At 36.7% G+C, this 26,355-nt stretch overlaps 1 protein-coding gene across 1 annotated transcript in view; it reads left to right on the forward strand.

Annotated features, from left to right (window-relative positions):
- Window positions 1-26,355, forward strand: part of ARID5B (AT-rich interaction domain 5B) — a 418,659-nt gene that overhangs the window by 172,977 nt on the left and 219,327 nt on the right. Inside the window, exon 4 of the mRNA XM_053692259.1 lies at window positions 5,545-5,775. Within this exon, the coding sequence (XP_053548234.1) occupies window positions 5,545-5,775 (231 nt within the window). The remainder of the gene's footprint in view (window positions 1-5,544; window positions 5,776-26,355) is intronic.

The following is a 26,355-nucleotide window of genomic DNA, read 5'->3' on the forward strand; positions in this document are numbered from 1 at the left end:
CAAAAGCAAAAGCAATTTTGTGCTCCACTCGTAATCTAGCCCAGCGTTCGACAAACCCAGGAGCCTGGGAGCCACTGGCTACTAGAATTTTACCCCTGGTTCCTAACTTTTTGGTTTATGCTCCTTATATCTGTATATAAATCCCACTATCTGGCTCCTAAAAATATGTCTGGCTCCTAAATATTCTTACTGGCTTCTAATTTTTAAACAGATTTGTCAAGCACTGATCTAGCCCTTATTCTGTTAAAGAAATTTGGGGATACCCTAGCTGTGCCTAGCAATCAATAGCCAAACCACACAAAGCCATATTTGATCTATACAGACCAACTTGGCCCTTTCCTAACCAACTATCCCTGGACTTCACAGACTATGCACCTACCACCACCTAGCCCAACCTCTGTTTTACTGAGACTCCCAGTCCCAAAAGCAGGGCAACTTTTAAATACAGTAGGATAGCATTATCAGCAAAACCGTAATAAAAAAAGACAATACAATAATACTTACTGTACTTTGAATTTCAAACAAATAGATTTTTTAAAGTTTCCTTTCAGTTCTTTATCCCCTGTATCATGTGATAGCCATTAGCCAATCACAGACTCATATATTTAAAAGAGTTGTACATGCTTATTAGGAGCTGGTGCCTCAGAAAGTATGCTCATGAAAAGACTGCACACTCCTACAAAATGAACAACTGTTGTTTGCACTGGCTGTTTTAAAAATGACGGGTTCTGTCTGTAAAATAGCAAGTCAAACAATTGTAAAATATATGTATACAATTTTCTGAACATATGTATAGTACTGTTAAAAGCATAGTTGCAAACACTGCTGCCATATAGTTCCTAAGATATGTGTACCTGGGTTTGCTCTTCAACAAATGATACAAGAGGACAAAGTAAATTTGATAATGGAAGAACATTATCATTTTTTTAATTTAAATTGCATACGCTGAATCGTGAAAGTGTAATTTTCATTTTCATGTCCCTTTAATGTTGTTCTAGCAAATATATATAATAGCTAATATATAATTTTATTCTGCTTGTCTCTACTTGTATTTTTGTATTTTTCCTGTAGGTGTATATAGCAGGTTATATGTTACCTGTATATAATTGTATATGTTTATTTTTAAAGGGAAATGAAACCCAAAATATTTATTTCATGATTCAGATAGAAAATACAATTTTAAACAACATTCCAATTTACTTCTATTATTGAATTAGCTTTATTCTGTAGATATGCTTTGATGAAAAAATAGCTATGCGCATGAAGCATCTATGTGCAGCCACCAATTAGCAGCTACTGAACTTATTTGTATATGCTTTTCAACAAAGGATATCAAGAGAATGAAGCACATGAGATAATAGAAGTAAATTGGAAAGTTGTTTAAAACTGATTGCTCTTTCTTAATCGTGTCTATTCTGAAGCTCTATGCTCCCTATAAATGTCCTGGTTTCATGATGTGAAACCAGTACTAACAACCAATGCCCTTGGTCCTTTTTCCAACTCCTCCCCGAGCCACCTTGACTCCATCCCTAGCCCTCATGAGACCCCCCCCCCAAAACACTTTTGCTGCCTGACTTTACCTCACCTCCTGTTCCCAGATACCAGCAGGTATGCAATTCTATGCTATAGGTATACTATTCTAGTGTCTGTTGACTTTCCTAATAAATATTTAATACCGGTATATTTTGTATTGTAACGTTCTTGGAGATTTTTGTGGTATGGAAGTAATCCTATCTTTATTCTCCATAATCATTTAAAAAAAAATTAATTGATATATTTGAATTGCTTGTTTCCTTGATTATGTATAGAACTAAAAAGTGTTGGCACTTTTAATATGTTAGTTGCCAGAAATGCATGTGCAGCAGTTAATTAATCCCTTGATGGCCAAAAAAAAAAGATATGTGGAGTGACTTGGACCTGACTTGGATGCTATGGTTCACAGCAAACTGATCTGTGTCCCTGTATTGCTGTTTGAATACCACACATTATAATGGGAATTGTAGTTTCCATATGTGCATGGGAAATAATTAAAGTGTAGCAAGCAATTACTAAAGAGCTAATGCATCATTTATAATCATGCTGGCAGTCTGGTAGTATGCAAATGGGGGGAATGACAACACATGCACATTTCTGCACCAGATGTATCAAGTCCTGAACTATGGTATCTACCAGGGTCTCGTGAAAGTACATCTCTGAGATTAGGCACCCATAGACAGCTGCGTGTGTTGCCTAATGAAAACTCCAGCTCTATCTACCTGAAAACAGACTTGTTCTAGTAACACCATCTTCTGTAAAATATTACTTTTAGAAATAACCCCTGAATTCTCACATTTAAAACTTCTGATACTGATGAATTTTTTTTTAATATTAAACACATCATTGGATTGTCTAGCAAACCATCGGTATGAGGTTAAACTGTTTTTGGAGCAGTAAATGATTCGAAGTTAGTGAGATCTGTTTGTCGTATCCCTTTAAACATAGAATTAGCTATGATTAGCTTTAAATTATAGAATAAATATAGGATGCCAGTTTTAAAATGATATTAAATGTGCCTTGGAAAATAATAAATTATGTTTAACTTAATTGGCCTAACATGGCTTCTTCATAATTTGATTGCTCCATAATAGATAATTTAATGTAAAATCAAAAGAAGATATTCAGTTTTATCTGGTTTCAAATTACACATCATTTGAAATATATGTTGTGCTGTACATTTAATATCCATTAAGATTTTATTAATAGTAATATATAATTACGTACTTTTTTGTGTAAGATTATTTGTCCATAAAGTATTTTTTTCTTCTTTAAGAACATCAGTGTAGCATTTACATATTAAAATTAAGTATAAGTGATATATATATATAACGATGCCTTGGATGAATAATTATATATTTCACCTGCATTTGTAACAGTTTGTAAATATCAGAAAACAAGGTATCCCAAAAATAAACCAAGCGACAGATGTAAATCACTATCCACACACAGCATAGTCAATATTATGAAGAGTACAACATTCCATAATAAAAATCATCCTTTATTATACAAAAAGTAAAAAAAACAACACACAATTAATTTAGCAGTCACACAGACACCCATTGTGTTATCTGATGCGTTTTATCGAAGATGACGTAAATATGAACAGTGTGTCTGCTCAGTGATTTATATCATGTAATTTGAGCCCTCTCGAGCACACTACAAGGCACCAACAGCTGCCTGAGCAGATACACTGGTCAAAAGGCTGTTGCACAAAGCATATTTAGATATACTTTATGTGCATATGCACAGTAAAAGCTCTCACTTAGGGCTCGATTTATTAAGCAACAGCGGACAGGAGCGTACATATGTGTCCCTATCCGCTGCAGCTTGCCTCTGGCGGGCTGAATTCCGTTGGCGGAATTCAGCATTGCATAAGAGAACTATTTTGCGCTCTTGTGCTACACCGCCCCCTGCCCATGCATGGCCAATCACACGCGGTGCAAGAGCCGTCAATCTCCCCAGCCGGGCGAGACCAGGGAGATTAAAATTCTCCACTTAAGAGGTGGACAAGAGAATATGAAGCTGATGACCGCTGCTTGATAAATACTGACTGCTGGTTCTCTTGTGAGAACCTGCAGTCGTAATGCGGTGAACGGCTTGTGAAATCCGAGCCCTTAATAAAAGCTTTTATTAAAACTATATTGTAAAAATGCTTACATTCAAAAGTGGAATGCACTTCTGTACATTCCAGTTTGGTCTGGAATGTCCCTTTAATTGTCAGGATATGTCAAATCAAATACAGTTGCAGTGTGTTAGTAAATTACTAATGTTTAATTTGCTTTGCCTGTTCCAATTGCCCTAACAAAAATTGGTATCTGTATTGTTATGTTACAGAGGCCTAAATATATGAGTAGTTGAACATATAACTTGAAATCACTAACCTGAAATAATGAGTCGACTTCTAGTTGGTATTTTTGTTATAGTCAACTTGCTATTCTTTTGCAAGTCGTCTGCTTTTGTTAAAAAAAAAAAAAAAAAAAAAAAGACTTCTGGATTATACTTCTTTTTCTTAAAGGTTATTTCACCCAACCTTTGATAAATCAGTATCAAGATGGAGCAATGTTGGAACTTTGTGAACAGGGCTGGACTGGGAATCAAAAGCGGCCCTGGAAAATTTGGAGACCAGCCCTATTTTCCGTTGGCTCAGTATAATGCGTACACCCCATTTTTATCACTGGGATACTCCTTCCCCAATTTTTTTTTTATTAGAATTATATTAGTTTTTATTAAAAAACAAATGGCAGGTTGTTGTTAATTAGGCACTCTACAACCTAAATTGCATCTATTAATCACCCCTTTGAATTGTAGCTTTCCAGCCCCAGCTGCGTCAGCCCACCGGGAATTCTCCTGTTATCCTGGTAGACCAATACGGCCTTGTTTGTGAATAGACTACATTATATTGTGAATCAATAGGGGCCGAATTATCACGCTCTGAATGGCTCGCCGGAAACAGCAATTATAAAGCAACGGTCTAAAGACCGCTGCTCTATAACTTGTCCACCTGCTCTGAGGCGAATCTGCAGGGGGCAGCATTGCACAAGCGTATGCTGTCAGCATTTATCGATGTGCGGTAGACATGATCCGCTATATCGGATCATGTCCGCTCGCATCTTAATAAATAGGCCGCAATGTCTTAATTGTGATTTAAACATATCAATTTTTATACAGACAGAATTCCCCAAATCCGGAATTCCAAAATCCAGATTTTTTTCGAAATCCAAACTTTTTAATTAGTATTAAAATGTCTTTATTTTTTTAAATTATCATTTTTCCCCACCAGTAAGTCAAAGGGGCCGATTTATCAATGTCTGGCAGACATGATGCGCTGTAGCGTATCATGTCCTCCAGACATCGCTGAATGCCGACAGCATACGCTGTTGGCATTTAAGATTGCACAAGCAGTTCACCAGCCCCCTGCAGATTCGCGGGCAGTCGGCCGCAAGAAGGGGGTGTCAATCAACCCGATCATATTTGATGCCTCAGAGACAGCAGAGGAGTTAAGGAGCAGTGGTCTTAAGACCGCTGCTTCTTAACTCCTGTTTCCGGCGAGCCTAAAGGTTCGCACGGAAACTGGTATTTGACCCCATTCGGGCCATGATAAATCAGCCCCAAAATCTTCTCTTCCTGTTTGTTTGGTTTACTTTTTGTGTTCTAAAATGCAAATGCTACTTAAACCTTTATAGTTACAGTACTGTAATATCTTTCTGATGGTACTATGTATACAAAAGTATTAAAAATGATAAAATTACATTTTGGTTTCATGTATAAGCTGTATAATGCCATGTAAATATTGCCTAAATGACAAAAGATATTGATGTTTACACTTGGTCCCATCCTTGGTCCCATCCACTCTCATTTTTTGGTCCCGAGCAGATTTGAATAAAAGGTTTTGTACTTGTATTTTTACTATATCAAAGTGTTGCAGCTTTCTTATTACAGACTGCTATAGTGATTCTACAACTCAAAAAAAGTAAATGATTATTTAATGGTATTTTTCTTATTTTGCAGGGGATGACGAAGACGAGAGAAATGTGATGGTTTTAAGCTACCCACAATATTGTCGATATCGTTCTATTCTTAAACGCATTCAAGCCAAACCTTCTTCAGTATTGGCAGACCAATTTGTTCAAGCACTTGGCGGTATCGCTATAATAAACAAGAACACAAAAATTCTCTACTGTCGGGAAACATTTGATCACCCAACATTAATTGAAAATGAAAGTATATGTGATGAATTTGGTAAGTCACTGTGCATTGGAACATTAAACATTCTGTTTTTTTTTAGTAAATAACATAAATTCTATTTAGTAATTTTGCATAAAAAAGGGAAATTAAAGTAATTTTGCTTTGTTTCATTCGAAAGAGAGTATTTAAAAATAGATTGTATTCATTTTTTTTCCAGGAAGTCATTTTATGTTTAATTGCTTGTGTAGAATGGTGTGTGACATTTATTAGACTTGTGGGAGTGGCCTTAAACAGCCAATGAGTAACAGACCAATGAATATCAATTGTGGACAAACTCGCAATATCAATATAAATATTTAAAACTTTAAAAGGGATGTTAAACGCCTTGAGAATGTATTATAAAATGTTTAATTTTGTATAATATCAATACCTTTACAATATAATTTCATTATTTATTTTGTCCACGTTTCCTGTAGCTTAACTCTGGAAAATGTGAGCTTTCCAATTCCAATTAGAAGTGCAGACTCCAAATTAACCCTGCTATATTTCTCACAGTCGTTATATTTATTTGTATAGCAATGCAAAATTCTGTATAGTAGGGGTATACAATGCCAAAAATGTGTGGTATGCATAGCAAACTAAACAAAAGAAGGTGGTTCCTAGTCCAAAGAGCTTACAGTCTACAGGTTAAAAGTGCCGAGACATAAGATTTGGTGTAGCCTATTACGTGGATTGCAGTTGTAGCAGCGTCATTGGTTGAACACTCTAGGTATACATTTATAACTGTCTCTAATTGGCCACAGCAGAGAAAGAACCTAGGTACAACAACAAAATTTAAAGGGACAATGTAGATAGATAGATAGAGCATTTCCTACAATTATATATTTAAAATTATATATTAAAATGGGCCGGCTCTTAAGCTTACATTACTGCTTTTCAAATAAAGATACCAAGAGAAAGAAGAAAAAATGATAATAGGAATAAATTAGAAAGTTGCTTAAAATTGCATGCTCTAATTGAATCATGAAAGAAAAATATTGGGTTTACTATCCCTTTAAATTATAGGAAAAGGGAACAAAAGTATATATTGCAAAACATTTTAACTACAGATAATTAAACATTTTACATTGCAATTAAATATTTTATATTACAATCTCATACTGTTTAATATCCCTTTAATGTCCCATTTCAGTAAATAGTTCCAGAATATGAACATTTTCTGTGCGTTACCTTCTGCTGATTTGTTTGTAAATATAGGGGTTGGAATCTATCTGCTTGATAAAACCGGGTTTATTTGTCGGCCACTGGAGAACCTCACCATAACAATGAAATGCATTTCAATTTATTATGAATAACAAAGACTTATACTCTATTAAATCCTCTAAAACTAAACCAGCATATTTTTCTTGAGAGTGACCTTTTAAATATTTAATAGGAATCATGTTTTATGTCAACATATTAAAGTTCACATATTTTGTGTGTATTCTAATGTTTAACAGTTTTAAACATATTTGCAGTTTGGCATTTTCATATATATATATATATACATTTTTTAGTATATTGTATAAATGTTGCATTCAATTATTTTTCAAGGCTCCTTGTTTAGTTTAATTCTTCTTAAGGAAAGTGCCAGCTAATTAGGGAGATATTGTACACTGGATTGTTATAAAGTGTTTGATGAAGTAGTCTGTGTATAATCCAGCGATATTCATGTATTATCTTCAAAAAATATTTTTTTTTACAGTTTAATTAGCATAATTATTATTTTTTAATTCCCTGCGTGTGCTGGAACATTTATCCAGAATATTGAGAAGACTCATTTTTGTTTTCTAGTATAAAACTAATTTATTTAATGTTATCGTAAGGTGATACTAAACATGGAAATTAATTTAAAGGGATTCTGTCCTGTATATGAAACAACAGTATTTAAGGAGACGGTAAAATCTAACTTAAAGGGACCTAAAACAAATTTTATTTTCCATGATTGAGATAGAACATACCATTTTAAACAACTTTCCGATTTACTTATATTATCAAATATTTTTCGTTTTCTTCGTATCCTTTGTTGAAAAGCAGGAATGTAAGATCAGGGTTGTGCAGAGTTTAAGATTACTGGTACAGTACATTCCCAATAGCTGTGTAAAGAGTCAGACAATACTCCCAACTGCCTTCCCCAGTTAATTACAAGGGGCTCGTAGCCTCATACACACAGTGCACCCCCCTACATTGTGCAGACCATACTTCCTTCTTGGGGCACATACACACAGCATGAAGGAGGGGGGTGTGACCATATGCCTTCCAGGATGCTCGCTCCCCACCACTGTTCAATGCATGCTAGGAATTAGAGTCCAGAACTGTAGTGGCACAAGGAAAATAGTGAACTATAAATTCCAGAATGCTTTGAAACTTCCAGAATACTATGCTTCTTCCATTAAAATCGATCTGCATTTAGGAGGATTGAAAGAAATAAATGGACACTCAATTGTCTTTTTTCCCTTGCAGTTTGTATTCCAGGTGGGGAGGAAAATCCATACTGGCAGATGCCCCCCCCCCCCCACATATATTTGAAATGTCAAATTACTACAGTTAAACAATATGCTCTGCATAATAATAATGAATATAATTATAATTTTTCAGTTGTTCATGTTGCATCTACATATTTATTTTATTGGACTGCTTAAAGAGACACGAAACCCAAAATTGTTATTGATGATTCATGATTCAGACAGAGCATACAATTTTAAAGAATGTTTCAATTTATTTCTGTTATCTAATTTTCTGTGTTGTCTTGGTATTGTTTGTTAAAAAACAGCTAGGTACGCTCAGGAGTGTTCATGTGTCTGCAGCAGTATATGGCAGTAGTTTTGCAAAGAATGTTATACATTTGCAAAGAGCACTAGATAGCATCAGTGTTTCCTGCCATATAGTGCTCGAGACAACTGCAAACTACCTTTATAGGTCTTCAACAAAGAATTCTATGAGAACAAAGCACTTGGATTTTTTTATTTTTTTTAAATTGTATGTTCTGTCTGTATCATGAAATATTTTTTTGGGGTTTCATGATCTTTTAACTATACTGCTGTTAATGGCAAAGATATTATGTTGAGCCTTGTGCAATTCCTGTCTTAATCTTTGAAATGCAAATACAGACATCTTTTTATTTACTGGAGTACGAGAATGACTGTTTCTGCATACTTTAGGCATGAATAATTCCTTTCACAAAATGACTGTTTTAAAAACCACATTTGCTTCTCATTCTGTTTCTTAACACCCACTCATAATCATTTGTCCATTGTAACTATGTATTATTATATTGTCCGTGGTGTTGACGAAAATTTTTATTGTCTATGTTAGTAAATTATACAATTAAAATGTGTGACCTTGGCTTGCTCATTTTTTTATTTTTTATTTATGTATTTACTTATTTTGCAGCATATACTTCAAATGTTTTTATGGGTGGGAGATGTTTGATATATATATACACAATAAAATATGGAACAGAAAGAGGCGCCACATGTGCGAATCAATAGTACAATGTGTGGTACAAACAGAAGGAATACACACAGGGTACTCACATTCAGAAAAGGCATTCAGTCATGCCCATAGGAGCAGGCTGGATTTCTACAGCAGGTCCAGCTATCTGAGCACCATCCAAACGATTCCCCACAGTGCAAGGCCACAACAGCTCAGGAGCAGAGGCAGGTAACCAGATGGAAGGGATAGACCCTATAGGTAGCGTAAGCTCAGAGAATAATACTATGAGGCCCCGATTTACCAAATGTCTGTCGGACCTGATCCGACAGTGCGGATCAGGTCCGACAGACATCGCTGAATGCGGACAGCAATACGCTCTCCGTATTCAACATTGCACCAGCAGCTCACAAGAGCTGCTGGTGCAACGCCGCCCCCTGCAGTCTCGCGGCCAATAGGCTGCCAGCAGGGAGGTGTCAATCAACACGATCGTACTCGATCGGGTTGAATTGTGGCGATTCCTGGCCGCCTCATCAGAGCAGGGGGACAGGGTTATGGAGTAGCAGTCTTTAGACCGCTGCTCCATAACTTGTGTTTCTGGCGAGTCTGAAGACTCGCCAAAAACACGGGCCCTCAAGCTCCATCCAGAGCTTGATAAATGGGCATCCAAGCATTAAGATTTAAAAACATCAAAGTGATTTTATTTAAAAACACAGTTTAAAAACAGCTCATGCTTGATATAGTATAATCTCTAGCATAGATGTGGAGAAACCATGCTACGCATTTCTCGGTGATAACCATTTCATTAGGCACCCTAAAGAGCACTCACTTATATATTAATATATAATATAAGCAAGTTTTCTATAGGGTGTATCTTTTCTTTACATATATACTGACAATTTATTTATACTGAGCACCCTCCTCAATCTCTCTTTTTTGGGGATAGATTTTGGTTATTCAGTCTCATACACATTACCTATATTATCTATCTAAATCATGAAAGAAAAAATTTGGGTTCAGTGTCGCTTTAAAGGGACAGTCTAGGCCAAAATAAACTTTCATGATTCAGATAGAGCATGTAATTTTAAACAATTTTCCAATTTACTTTTATCACCAATTTTGCTTTGTTCTCTTGGTATTCTTAGTTGAAAGCTTAACCTAGGAGGTTCATATGCTAATTTCTTAGACCTTGAAGCCCACCTCTTTCAGATTGCATTTTAACAGTTTTTCACCACTAGAGGGTGTTAGTTCACATATTTCATATAGATAACACTGTGCTCGTGCACAAGAAGTTATCTGGGAGCAGGCACTGATTGGCTAGACTGCAAGTCTTTCAAAAGAACTGAAAAAAGGGGCAGTTTGCAGAGGCTTAGATACAAGGTAATCACAGAGGTAAAAAGTATATTATTATAACTGTGTTCGTTATGCAAAACTGGGGAATGGATAATAAAGGGATTATCTATCTTTTAAAACAATACAAATTCTGGTGTAGACTGTCCCTTTAACATTCTGTATATTTTTTTAAAATATTTGCTAAGCAACATAAAGAAAAAATGCTAATAGTACATTTTACATTCTACATCAGCATTTGCTAAAATCACTTCTGCGCTTCTTTGGAAACAAATAATGTGACAATGTTTTTTTCTGTTCAGTTACATTAAATATTGTCGTGGACAATCTCTAATGCAAAATATTTTTTTACCTATTATTTGCATTATATATTTTTTTCATAGAAAGCTCATGAAAAGTTTAAACGTATCATTAAAAAAACAAGTGCTTTCCATATCTCCATTAATATTTTACAATTTCACTGAATCACATCTAAAATTGAAATCCTATGAGATACTTTGAATAGAGCATTTATTTGGTGTCATTCTATTTTATTTGAATACATAGGCTTTATCCTATTGGGAGCAAAAAGTAATATAAGTTTTGAATAAACACCGTAATCTCAAAATCTCTGGCAATTTTTTTGTGAAATTTTGCATTAGTCTTTAATGTAAAAATAAAAGTGGAAAATTTGAAAGACTATTTTAAAAATAATGGTACTTAAGTGCTAAAAGCAGTTTGAATCTGCGAAATGACATTAAAGAAGTAGCTAAGCTTTTTACAGCCAAATACAGTTTTCACAAAATGTTTAAATAAAATGATTTATGAAACTTTCAAAAAGATTTAATAAACTTTATTTATAAAAATATACATAAACGAATTGCTAATAACTATTAAATACACTAATACTGTTAATATTGTTTTGTTAATTATTGTGCATTGTTAAAGAGACATTGTACACTAGATTTTCTTTGCATAAATGTTTTGTTAATGATCCATTTATATAGCTAAGCTGGGTGTGGTTTTGAAAAAATGTATAGTTTTGCTTATTTTTAAATAACATTGTGCTGATTTTCAGACTCCAAACCAAGTCCAAAGGTTTTAGATGTATACTGATGTATACAGACTTCAGACTGCTTATGTTTGTATAATGTGTCTTTTCATATGCAGGGGAGAGGGGAGGGGGGTTCTGCTATCAGCCCCTTTTAGTGAGTTTGCCAGGCTAATCTCATCAACAGTGCTAAATTGGGAGCTTCTAAGTAAGTTTTTAAAAGGTTTTATACTGGATTTTTATATCAGTATCTGTGCATATTCGTCTTTATAGTAGTGTCTAGTACATGCAGTTAAATGAAAATTGGTGTTTACTGTCCCTTTAAACACATAGATGTTAATCCACAAACTACACTACCTGTAGATGTTAATCCACAAACTACACTACCTTCTAACCACTTTTTGTGGTTAGAAAGGGGGGGGGTGATCTACGCCACAAGTGACGAAACTGGCATATAAACAGATTTCTTGGCACTGCCTCTGGCCTACAGTTGTACAGTTTGCTTTCACTGAGTACTTCTGCAATCATTTATTTACTTTTGTAAACAGGCTATATAAGCAGTTGAATGCACATTGAAAGCTATATTTATTTATTTATTGCATAAATGTTTTGTAGATGATCCATTTATATAGCCCATCTAGGAGTGTTTTTGTAACAATGTATAATTTTGCTTATTTTTTTAATAACATTGTGATGATTTTACTCATTGGGCCGATTTAACATGCTGCGAATTCAGGTGTTTCCGCGCAAGCCTTCAGGCTCGCCGGAAACATAAGTTAAGAAGCAGCCGTCATCTTCCAAAGATTAAAAAGCAAACATGGTGATGCAGGCGTATAAGGCAAGAACCCCTAATTAGGACTTGAAGGGTCATTATAGTGGTCCACAGCAGACACAGCCAGTGAGACAATCAGCAGCGGCAATCGCGCTGCTGTGTCATGTCACTGCCGCTGTATATTGGCTCACCAGCTGTGTCTGCTTGAGACCACCAGTTCTCTGTGGTTGCCGAGCGGTACTTTAATGTGTTTAACCCATTTGTGGTGGGGGTTAAACTTAGGGGGATATTTATCAAAGCCTCAACTATGCTGCATTCGCCGGCACCAAGACACTCGCCTAACATCGCCTAACATTGTGGCTGCGGACCCGAATACGCTCACCATATTTATAAAAAAAGACGGCAAAAAGCTGCGCACCAAGTACGGGGCGATGAGCAGGACTGTTGTTAACTAGCAGTCATCGATCTCGCTGCTATTCGGCTTTTTCCCAACTTTATTTATATCCTGTCACTATAATAAAATGTTTAACCCCTATCCCGCCGCTCCCGGACCCTTCCGCAACTGTAATAAAGTTAGTAACCCCTATCCCGCCGCTCCCGGACCCCACCGCAACTTTAATAAAGTTATTAACCCCTATTCCGCCGCTCCCGGACCCCGCAGCCACTAAATAAATGTATTAACCCCTATTCCGCCGCTGCCCGGACCCCGCCACCACCTAAATAAACATATTAACCCCAAAACCTCTGGCCTCCTACATCACTACCATTAACTAAACTTATTAACCCCTAAACCGCCAGACCCCACATCGCCATAAACTAAAATAAGCTATTAACACCTAAACCTAACAACCTGCTAACTTTACATTAAAATTACAACATCCCTATCTTATAATAAATTAAAACTTACCTTCAGAATTAAAATAAACTATATTAAACTATTAATTAACCTACCCTAACTATTATACTAAAATTACATTAAAATAGCAATTAAATTAACTATATTACATATTAAAAAACCCTAACCCTAATCAAATTATTTAAATCTACTATTAAAAATTACTAAATTACTAAAAAAAAACACTAAGTTACAAAAACAAACAAACACTAAGTTACAAAAAACAACAACACACCAAATCTAAACAATGAATTACACCTAATCTAAAGCCCTATCAAAATAAAAAGCCCCCCCTCCCAAATAAAATAAACCCTAGCCTACAATAAACTACCAATGGCCCTTAAAAGGGCCTTTTGCAGGGGCATTGCCCCAAAGAAATCAGCTCTTTTACCTGAAAAAAAATATGAACACCCCCAATAGTAAAAAAAATAAAAAGCCTATCTAAAAAACCTAAGCTCCCTATTGCCCTGAAAAGGTCATTTGTATGGACATTGCCCTTAAAAGGGCATTTAGCTCTTTTACATGCCCAGACCCTACTCTAAAAATAAAACCAACCCAAAAAACACTTGAATAAACTAACACTAACCCCTGACGATCCACTTACAGTTTTTGAAGTTCCGCTTGAAGGATCCATCCAGCCGGCAAGAAGTCTTCATCCGGACGGCCTCTTCTATCTTCATCCATCCATGAAGTCTTCATCCATGCGGCCTCTTCTATCTTCATCTATCAGGCATGGAGCGGGTCCATCCTGAAGACATCCGGCACGGAGCTCCTCTTCAATACGGTCGCCGCTGTAAACTGGAACATGAATGCAAGGGACGTCACCTAAGATGGGGTCCCTTGCATTCCTAATGGCTGAAAGGTTCCAATCAGCCAATAGGATTAGAGCTGCTAAAATCCTATTGGCTGTTCCAATCAGCCAATAGGATTTCAACAGCTCTCATCCTATTGACTGTCCCAATCAGCCAATAGGATTGAGCTCTCATCCTATTGGCTGATTGGAACAGCCAATAGGATGAGAGCTGCTCAAATCCTATTGGCTGATTGGAACCTTTCAGCCAATAGGAATGCAAGGGATGCCATCTTGGATGACGTCACTTGCATTCAAGTTCCAGTTTACGGCGGCGACGGTATTAAAGAGGAGCTCCACGCCAGATGTCTTCAGGATGGACCCGCTCCGCGCCGGATGGATGAAGATAGAAGAGGCCACATGGATGAAGACTTTGCCAGATGGATGAAGATGGAGAAGGCCGCCTGGATGAAGACTTCTTGCCGGCTGGATGGATCCTTCAAGCGGAACTTCAAAAACTGTAAGTGGATCGTTGGGGGTTAGTTTTAGGTTTATTTAAGGGTTTTTTGGGTGGGTTTTATTTTTAGAGTAGGGTCTGGGCATGTAAAATAGCTAAATGCCCTTTTAAGGGCAATGTCCATACAAATGCCCTTTTCAGGGCAATGGGGAGCTAAGGCTTTTTAGATAGGCTTTTTATTTGGGGGGGTGGGGGGTTTACTGTTAGGGGGTGTTAGTATTTTTTTTACAGGTAAAAGCTGATTTCTTTGGGGCAATGCCCCGCAAAAGGCCCTTTTAAGGGCCATTGGTAGTTTATTGTAGGCTAGGGTTTTTTTTTATTTTGGGGGGGCTTTTTTATTTTGATAAGGCTATTAGATTAGGTGTAATTCGTTTTTTATTTTTGATACTGTGGGTTGTTTTTTTTAGTAATTTAGTAATTTTTAATAGTAGATTTAAATAATTTGATTAGGGTTAGGGTTTTTTAATATGTAATATAGTTAATTTAATTGCTAATTTAATGTAATTTTAGTATAATAGTTAGGGTAGGTTAATTAATAGTTTAATATGGTTTATTTTAATTCTAAAGGTAAGTTTTAATTTATTATAAGATAGGAATGTTGTAATTTTAATGTAAAGTTAGCGGGTTGTTAGGTTTAAGGGTTAAGAGCTTATTTTAGTTTATGGCGATGTGGGGGTCTGGTGGTTTAGGGGTTAATAGGTTTAGTTAATGGTAGTTATGTGGGAGGCCAGAGGTTTAGGAGTTAATACGTTTATTTAGGTGGCGACGGGGTCCGGGAGCAGCGGGATAGGGGTTAATAACTTTATTTAGTGGCGGCGGGGTCCGGGAGCGGCGGAATAGGGGTTAATCATTTTTGTAGGTTGCGGTAGATTAGGGGTGTTTAGACTCGGGGCTTATGTTAGGGTGTTAGGTGTAAATGTAACTGGTTTTCTACCGTATAAATCAATGGGATATCTGGCAGCATTGAACATAAGCTTTCGCTGCTTTCAGACTCCCATTGATTCCTATGGCATCCGCGGCCTCCAGGGTGGCGGATTGAAAACCAGGTACGCTGGGCCAGAATAGCCGCAAACGTACCTGTTAACTATTTGATAACTTTGAAAAAGTGTCAAATAGTGCTAAATGTGTATTCAGAACATCTGTAATGACGTAAGCATCGATCTGTGTCGGATTGAGACCAGAGAATTGTATGTTACATCACAAATTTCAAATTTTGCAGGTCTGTAGGCTTTGATAACTAGGTCGAATCAAGCTCGCTACAATTACGCTGCGGAATTCCAGACTTTCAGGATATCTAATACTAAAATGATAGGTTTTAATGACTTAGAGCATGTAATTTGTTTATTATAATGGTCTTTTAATACGTTACCTCTAATGCATTTAATTTGTCAACGAGATTATGCTTTTGTTTTCATTGCCAGGAGCAACAAAATAAAAATGTGATTTATTTAGAAATGATAAGTTTCTTTACTTTTTTTTTGTTGGAAGGTATATGTAATTTGTTTTGTTGCTATAGTTATAAAAAATTATTTTCATATTTATTCAGTTAGTCACGATGGATAATATTAAATTAGTGCTTGCTTGTGTTTCAGAGACTTTTCTGGAAATATTTCACCTCCCCCCACCCTCCAATATAGCAGAATATGCAGATTAACTGACGTCAGTTATTTTCATTAGATTGGGATTTATGAATACACATTTGTTTATTTTTCAAGCGTCGCCATAAAAGGGCGCAACTCTTTGTTAAAGAACAGGTTCTGTTGGTATAACGTCAGTTTCTTTCATAAAGTTTAAAAGTGATGACAGGTTAGACTTAGCCATAGCCAGAATGCCTGTATTATTACAGAATGCTGATATTTATCTAAAGGATTTAAATAAAGAACAACTTAATCAAAGAATTTTGTTAATGTTTTATAAAGGGCAGTGGAATTAATGACAGAGTTGTTTCAATTATTGAAAAGAACATTGTACTCAAAAATTTCAAACCAGGCATGTAAAAGAACAAGATTTAAACATTAATTTTTTTGTCTGACAAAAAAGTAAACTAAAATCTGTTTTAAGAAACAAAAATAAAGCTGAATTAGTTTCTCTTAATGCTCATTGGTTAATACGTACAACTCCCACCGCTATGTTAGTCAAGGGGAGATGCGCAACCCTGAAACTTTAAAAATGAAAATGTTTATTCAGCAGAGCATACCTAAAAAATAGAATATTTTGAAATATTCCCTTTTATATGAAAAAAATAAAATAAACTGCTCTAAACTACTGCTGGGGCTTAGCAAACCAGGAGGCGACCGGTAGAGCTATTCACTTACTAAAGTGCTCGTTCGTGCAGATGCCTTGCATATGTGATAGCTTCCATCAAAGCAACAACAATATAAACAAATACGTCTTGAAGTAAGCTACTACGTATGCGAAGCACAAGTGTGCTCTATAGTAAGTGAATAGCGCTACCAGTAACCTCCTTAATGACTAAGCCCCAGCAGCAGTTTAGAGCAAAATTATTTGTATTATATTATATTACAATTATTATATTGTAATTATAGTTTTGTCAGTGGGCGTTCCTGCTATTATCATAGAATAAAATATATGAAACACAGTAGAATTGAATAATCAACAAGTGCATATTAAAAATGCAATGCAATTGCCGGCTCCCTTTATCATCTGATGGCCATCAGTCAATCTCAGACTCGTATACATATACACTGTGAGCTTTTGCACATGCTCAGTAGTATTTGGTGCCTCAGAAAGTGTGCATATAAAAAGACTGACCACAATCCAACAATGGATGTAAATTGGATAGTTAATAAAGTAAATCTGAAAGTATGTAAATTAAAAAAAACACAGTGAAATTTGTAGTTATAATACAAAATTCAAAGTATGTTGTTTTCCTTATTGTAAAATGAGTTTCCCTGCCTCAGCTAATGGGCTTTCCAAGATCTTAGCTGAAATATATCTGGCAGGTCTAGTGTATTCTATTGGCATTTTTCACGATTTTTAACTTCTCTCATCATATTTTCAATGCATTTTATACCTTCAGGACTCATTAATTTATCACTCTAGCTGAACAAAATATGATGTTTACTTATAAATCTTAAAGAAAAAATAATGTATCAAAAACTAGAAGCAAATACAAGTTAAACTACACTGAAACCATTGCACTTTGATTTGTGTTTGCTTCAGGTTGAAAATTATTTTAGTGCTGGATGCTTCCATGTTAACCTTATAGCTTACTGAGTTTCTGTATTTTGAAGAGCCTCATTATTTTCTATGGGGATCAGTTCATAATTTGCAGGTACTGGAAAGTTCAGCCCCTTTTCTTAATTCAGTTGCATCTATTCCTATGTAATCTGTAAGATAATTGCTCTCTAAGCTATTTAGTTTTTGAGAATCTGCCTCCTAGTGATTAAAAAGCATTTGTTTAATAATCCTTTAAACTTGGAAACTTGGTGATATCCTTAACATCTTTGGAAGCAAAGGACAACTGTACTGCAAGTAATAGCATTGTCAGCACTTGTTTCAAAGCTAAGAGTATGTTTGAATCTTTTAACAATCTGTTAAAAATGTGTCACTAGTCATAGTGGGAGTTGTCATAAGTTTACCTGCTGTTATACAAATATATTGGTATAAATCTTACATTTACTGTATATTGTGTGCCAATAAATGCATATGTCTTAGCCTCAATTTTGTCATCCTGTATGCTTGGTTAAAGAATTTCCTTTTTACCGTAAGTGTACAGAGTCAGCTCTTTTGGAGTTGATGAAAGTGCTTATCTTTCTAATGGGATTTAGTGTGTTTATTTTATTATCCCAGACAAATATGTCATTGGCTAGGAAAATGAATTGATTGAAGTACATTTGTTACAACTTCAGATAACACACACAGAAAAATAATCTGCTGAAACAAATGTACCTTTTTTTGAGCAGTAACTTTAAAGGAATAAGGAGTGATATATTATCTGGTATAGGTTCTTTGCAAGTTTTTTTGTTTGTTTTTAAAGGGCCACTGAAGTCAAAAATAAACTTTAATGATTCAGTTTAAACAAGCAATTTAAAAAAATTCTTAAGGGTCGATTTATCAAAGGCTTTGCAAGCCTTTCGCCTGCCTACGACTGCAGTTTCTCATAAAAGAACCTGCACTCCATATTTAACAAGCAGCGGTCATTAGACCTCTGCTTTCCTAACCTTTCGCCGCCTCTAAAGTGGCAAATTTCAATCTCCCCTTTCTTGTCCGACCGGGGAGATTGACAGCTCCTGCCGTGTGATTGGCTGTGCGCGGGCAGTGGGCAGGGATTGCACGCAAGCACAAAATAGCGCTCATGTGCAATGCTGAATTCTGCCAGAGGATATCAGCCCTCCAGAGGTGAGCTGCGGCGGACTGGGGTGCGTTTAAGCACCCCTGTCTGCCGCAGCTTAATAAATCGACCCCTTAATATACTGTACATTTTCTCAGGCTCTAGCTCCTACTGAGCATGTGCAGAAGTGAGTACCTTCAATATACATGTATACATTTGCCATTGGCTGGTGGCTATCACATGATACAGGGGGGTTAAGAATGAATTATATTTTAGATGTGCATTTTTATTGTGTATCATTTGCTAATTATTCAATTCTACTATATTTAGTGGTCTGCTAACGAGTATAGCAAATCAGGATAGAACAATGGTTAAATTGGTACATTGTTTACCAACAATTTTTCTGCAACAGCCGACTGTACTGAAAAACATGTTTGCATTTGATTAATATATACCCCTCTCCTAAATAATACCCTGAATTTCCTTTAATTTTATTCAGCCTTATGTCAACCAATACAGCTGTTGGAGCTGTCCCTGTCAGCCAGTGAACATTTATAATATATAATTTGTGCAGAAATATACATTTCCTAATTACTTCAATATTAATTGAAATAATTTTGTAGTTATAAAAAAAATTAGTTTACCAAGGGAAATCTAGTGTCAGTAGTAACATATACATTTTAAGTTTTAGAACTTAATCAATGCAGTTCTGTTTGAAACTATTAGGTTGGCACGTGTGACACTGAAAACATAGATTGTTCTTTTTGAATATTATAGTTCAATCGTTTTTACATCTGTTACAACATGACTTGGACAAATCCAGGAACCAGGTAGTGATATTCTGTCTGGGTCTCATTTTTTTTTTTTGCTAACAATTATATATTGTTATATTGTTGTTATAATTATTATTATTATTGTTGTTATAATTATATATATTGTTATATATGACACGCAAATTCGTGAAGCGTTCCATATTTTTCTGCTCTATGTTAAATGTTTGCATATAATGTGTATTTTTATTATTGTTTTTGTATTTTATTGTACCCTATTGTATCAATGCAATGTTTTGTGATCCCAGGACATACTTGAAAACGAGAGAAATCTCAATGTATCCTTCCTGGTAAAATATTTTATAAATAAAATAAAATAAATATATATATATATATCCACACAAAAAAAATCATGTGCCTTGCTCCTAGAAAGTGTATACAGTGGGGAAAAAAAGTATTTAGTCAGCCACTAATTGTGCAAGTTCTCCCACTTAAGAAGATGAGAGAGGCCTGTAATTTTCATCATAGGTATACCTCAACTATGAGAGACAAAATGTGGAAACAAATCCAGACAATCACATTGTCTGATTTGGAAAGAATTTATTTGCAAATTATGGTGGAAAATAAGTATTTGGTCACCTACAAACAAGCAAGATTTCTGGCTTTCACAGACCTGTATCTTCTTCTTTAAGAGGCTCCTCTGTCCTCCACTCATTACCTGTATTAATGGCACCTGTTTGAACTTGTTATCAGTATGAAAGACACCTGTCCACAACCTCAGTCACACTCCAAACTCCACTATGGTGAAGACCAAAGAGCTGTTGAAGGACACCAGAAACAAAATTGTAGACCTGCACCAGGCTGGGAATACTGAATCTGCAACAGCCAAGCAGCTTGGTGTGAAGAAATCAACTGTGGGAGCAATAATTAGAAAATGGAAGACATACAAGACCACTGATAATCTCCCTCGATCTGGGGCTCCATGCAAGATCTCACCCCGTGGGGTCAAAATGATCACAAGAATGGTGAGCAAACATCCCAGAACCTCACGGGGGGACCTAGTGAATGAGCTGCAGAGAGCTGGGACCAACGTAACAAAGGCTACCATTAGTAACACACTACGCCGCCAGGGACTCAGATCCTGCAGTGCCAGACGTGTTCCCCTGCTTAAGACAGTACATGTCTGGGCCCATCTGAAGTATGCTAGAGAGCATTTGGATGATCCAGTGTCATAATACCAAATGCCTGTCTCTTTAAAAGATATATCCCTAACTGAGTCCTGGCTATAAAGGAGCCTGCAACATTCAATACCTTGCTTGGTATTGAAGTTGCATGCTTCCCTGCACAGCCGCTCTCACTGAGGACTCTGACTTCCCTCTGTGCTACTGAACACACGCTGTTTGCGTGTCATCTATCCACTTCCGGTTTCACGGACCTTCACTTCCGGTTTACACAGAACAGGACGCTGCAGCTCTGTAAGCTGCTCTCCCCTCAAACTACTTCAGCGGTTTGCCTTAAAAAACAATCACTGAACCACCATTGCTACTTTTTCTCCCTCCGGAGGTGAGTCATTGCTGGACATATCATCTTATATATTTTTGTCATAAAACCATTTTGTCACTTTTACATTTTTTCACAAAAACGTTACTTTTTCTTTTGTTTTCTGGACATTATCTCTTTTGTAATTTTTGCCTCATATTTATTGTTTGCTACAAACCCATATTTTTCCTTTTATCATATTTTTGCTATGCAGTCCTAAACCTTTAGAGTTAAAACTGTTATTTCATTCAATTACAACTTTTTAGTGAGAACCACAATCTAACTCACTTATTGGCCACAACAGTTTTAACTCTCATATTAAACTCCACTCACTCAGTTTATATGTGTGTATTTCCAGATAAAATACCCACTATAGATTATGTGAGACACAACCTTTATTTATATGGTCTGCTATAACAACTGTTTTGCATATATTTGTTCTACAAAATCTAACTTAAAGTTAGTGTGTGTTACAGAATACCAAGCCTTAAAAACAGAATGCTGAACCCTGCTGACCTACAGGCTCATGTCATGGAACTCTCCCATAAAGTAGATCAGTTGACACAGGGTCTTAGAGAATTACACTCAGAGAATTTAACCCTAAAAGGGATTATAAAAGAAGGGTTTAACTCTCCTCCTGTTCCTCCTGAACCGCCTATCAGCCCCCCAGAACATTTCTCAGGCGATAGAAAAACTTTTAGACAGTTCTACAATGCCTGTAGAATGTTTATTACATTAAAACCAAAAACATTCCCTACTGAAAGAATTAAAATTCTGACAATAATATCCTATTTAAAAGGAGAACCCCGTGCTTGGGCAGACTCCCTGTACGAATCTAATGACCCCATACTTGAATCAGTTGATGAATTTTTTAGAGCAATGTCTGATCTGTATGAAGACCCTCATAAACAACTGACAGCAGAAAATACATTACGTAGTCTAAAGCAGAATAAAAGATATGTGGAAGACTACATATCTGAGTTCAAGATCTGGCAAAGAGACACGCAATGGAATCAAATCTCATTAATTAATCAATTTAGATTAGGTCTATCAGACCCCATAAAAGATGAATTAGTTAGAATTGATCTCCCAGATTCTTTAGAGGCATTAATGGCCCTTACTATTAAGATTGATAGGAGATTCAGAGAGAGGAGATTAGAAAAACAAACACATGACACTGTAACTAGATATCATCCTTCACGTCCTGTGACATATAGCCCAAGGGGTAATGCAGAGGCCATGGATATTGGGTTCATAAAAGGACCGCTAACCCCAGAGGAAAAGTCTCATCGCAAGGAACATGCTCTCTGCATGTATTGTGCCTCCAAGGACCATTCAGTCACGGACTGCCCATCTCTGAAGAGACAGAAATCTGGTGAGTCAGTTTGTGCTCTTCACAATTTTACACTTTCTACTCATAAACCAACTTACTTATTAGTTCCCATCTCGTTACAGTGGGAAAGACAGCGACTAAACCTTGAAGCCGTTGTGGACTCTGGCGCTTATGCCAATTACATTGATTCCTCTATAGTAAAAAATAAAAATATACCGTTTGTTGTGAAAGAAAATCCAGTTGCAGTACGTTTGATTGATGGTAATTGTCTATCCACAGGTCCCATCACACATCAAACGATTCCCATACTTGTTAACATTCACAATAACCACCAAGAGTATATCTCTTTTGATATCATCACCTCTCCAATGTTCCCGGTCATACTCGGGCTGCACTGGTTAAGACAACACCAACCAATGATTCATTGGAAACAAAATACAATAGAATTTAACTCATCCTATTGCAAAAATACTTGTCTACTTTCTCACTCTATACTCCACCTAAACCAAGATGAAGGGTTAATACCACGTCAGTATCATGACTTCTCATTAGTATTTGATAAAGTAGAAGCAGAATCTCTACCACCCCATAGAGAGTATGATTGCCCCATAGAACTTATACCAGGGTCTGACATCCCATATGGGCACATCTTCCCTCTATCCCAAACTGAATTAGTAAGACTCAAAGAATACATAAATGAAAACCTTAGAAAAGGATTCATAAGACCTTCCACCTCTCCTGCAGGTGCGGGCATTTTCTTTGTGACTAACAAAGACAAAACCATCAGGCCGATTGTGGATTACCGTGAGCTCAATAAACGTACTGTGAAAGACCGTTATCCTCTGCCGCTCATCCCTGAACTTATAGAAAGATTAAATGGGTCATCCATTTTCACTAAACTCGACCTCAGAGGTGCTTACAACCTCATTCGTATGCGTTCAGGTGATGAGTGGCTGACGGCGTTCCGTACGAGGTACGGACTCTTTGAGTACACGGTAATGCCATTTGGGCTATGTAATGCCCCTGCAACGTTTCAACGTTATATTAATGACATATTCAGAGATATATTGGACACCTTCCTGGTAATATATCTTGATGATATATTAATCTTTTCTAACAATCTGACAGAACACATAAAACACGTAAGAACAGTCTTGGCACGTTTACAAGCACATAAACTTTACGTGAAAGCTGAGAAATGTATATTTCATAGTAATGATATCACATTTCTGGGGTACCATATCTCATCAAAAGGGATTCAGATGGAAAATTCAAAGGTTCAAGCAATAATTGATTGGCCCATACCACGTAATAAAAAGAATGTCCAGAAATTTCTAGGGTTTTCGAATTTCTATCGAAAGTTTATTAAAGGGTTCTCTCACATTGCTAAACCCCTCACTAATCTTACTAAAGATCATATACCTTTTGTGTGGTCCCCCTCAGCTAATGATGCCTTTAATTATTTAAAACATGCGTTTACTACAGCTCCTATTCTTGCTTATCCTGACCCACTCTCTCAGTATACACTTGAAGTAGATGCATCTGAACATGCTATTGGGGCTGTACTTTCCCAAAAATCCAAAACCACCAATAAATTACATCCAATAGCATATTACTCCCGTGTCCTCACATCTTCTGAACTAAACTATCATGTAGGGGAAAAAGAACTTCTCGCCATGAAAAGTGCCCTAGTTAATTGGAGACATTTATTAGAGGGAACCGCTGAACCTATTATTATCTATACCGATCATAGAAACCTACAGTTTCTCAAAACCAATCGAACACTCACATCTAGACAGGTCAGATGGAGTTTATTCTTTTCAAGGTTCAACTACATTATCACCTATAGGACGGCTTCCCTGAACACAAAAGCAGATATCCTATCCAGGCTGCCTCCAAAACCCCATCAGGTTCCTCACACAGGTACTATTATTCCCCCTAACTTTATTTTAGGTGGTATCATAGATTTCACAGTTAAATTAAAAAGTGAACAAGACATCGATACAACAAAGGATACATATAATCTAACTCCTAAATCTGATGGGTTACTTTGTTATCAAGGTAAGACATATATCCCTCCAAACATGAGATCATTTATACTTGAACAGGTACATGATTCCAAATTCTCTGGACACCCAGGAGTTAACAAGACTCACAGATTGCTAAAGCGATTGTACTGGTGGCCCAGAATGATTTGTGATGTACAAAAACACATCTCTACCTGTAAGACATGTACCACATGTAAAAAAGATAGAAGACACCCCCCAGGTTATCTCCTTTCTCTTCCTATACCCAAAAGACCATGGAGTGAGATAGCCATAGATTTTATAGTTGAACTTCCCAAATCCGGTGGTAACAAGACAATTATGGTAGTGGTTGATCTATTGACGAAAATGTCTCATTTTGTCCCTTTCCATAAACTGCCCACCAGTATGGAAACAGTGACGTTGTTGCTAAAAAAATGTAATCAAATTACATGGAGTACCCTCTTCTATCACAACAGACAGAGGGACACAATTCACCTCGCGCCTTTGGAAACAGCTATGTAAAACCCTTGAGATTGATCAAAGGTTATCATCTGCTTTTCACCCCCAGACCAACGGGCAGACGGAGCGTACCAACCAGTGGTTGGAGGAATATATCCGTTGTTTCTCCACACAACAACAGGATAACTGGAATGAGTTGCTCCCTATCGCTGAATTTGCACATAACAACACATATCACACTTCAATCAAAGACACTCCTTTCCATGCCAATTACGGATTTCATCCGTCATTCTACTTACCCCTCGAAAGGGAAAGTGATTGTCCTATAATAAATGATTTCACTAACTCCATCTCAGAATCCTTTACATTACTTTCAGAAAACATAAAAAAGGCTCAAGCACGTCATAAACATTATTATGACCTCCGACATAGAGCGTCCCCTATCTATAAACCTGGTGACTTGGTATGGCTATCCACGAGAAACCTTCGTCTCACTGTGCCTAGCCGCAAGTTCAACAAACTATTTATTGGACCTTTCCCTGTAACCAAGGTTATCAATGACAACGCTGTGACCTTGTTTCTGCCTTCACATTATCGTATCCACCCAACCTTTCATGTTTCGCTTCTCAAGCCATATCAGGCACTCAGAAATCATTCACCATCTTCTGTAGATGAACCCCCTCTAGCTCCTGAAGTGGAGTATGAGGTTGAAAACATCCTGGACTCTCGTAAAGTATCCGGTAGACTCCAGTATCTGATCCACTGGAAGGGCTATCCCCATGAGGAGGATTCCTGGGAGCCCTCAGTTAATCTCTCAGCCCCAAGACTAGTGTCTCTGTTTCACCGTCGACATCCATCTAGACCGAAACCATGAACCACGGAGTGGTTCCTTAAAGGGGGTACCCTGTCATAATACCAAATGCCTGTCTCTTTAAAAGATATATCCCTAACTGAGTCCTGGCTATAAAGGAGCCTGCAACATTCAATACCTTGCTTGGTATTGAAGTTGCATGCTTCCCTGCACAGCCGCTCTCACTGAGGACTCTGACTTCCCTCTGTGCTACTGAACACACGCTGTTTGCGTGTCATCTATCCACTTCCGGTTTCACGGACCTTCACTTCCGGTTTACACAGAACAGGACGCTGCAGCTCTGTAAGCTGCTCTCCCCTCAAACTACTTCAGCGGTTTGCCTTAAAAAACAATCACTGAACCACCATTGCTACTTTTTCTCCCTCCGGAGGTGAGTCATTGCTGGACATATCATCTTATATATTTTTGTCATAAAACCATTTTGTCACTTTTACATTTTTTCACAAAAACGTTACTTTTTCTTTTGTTTTCTGGACATTATCTCTTTTGTAATTTTTGCCTCATATTTATTGTTTG

The sequence above is a fragment of the Bombina bombina genome, chromosome 9 (genome assembly GCF_027579735.1).
Source record: "Bombina bombina isolate aBomBom1 chromosome 9, aBomBom1.pri, whole genome shotgun sequence".
NCBI lineage: Eukaryota > Metazoa > Chordata > Amphibia > Anura > Bombinatoridae > Bombina > Bombina bombina.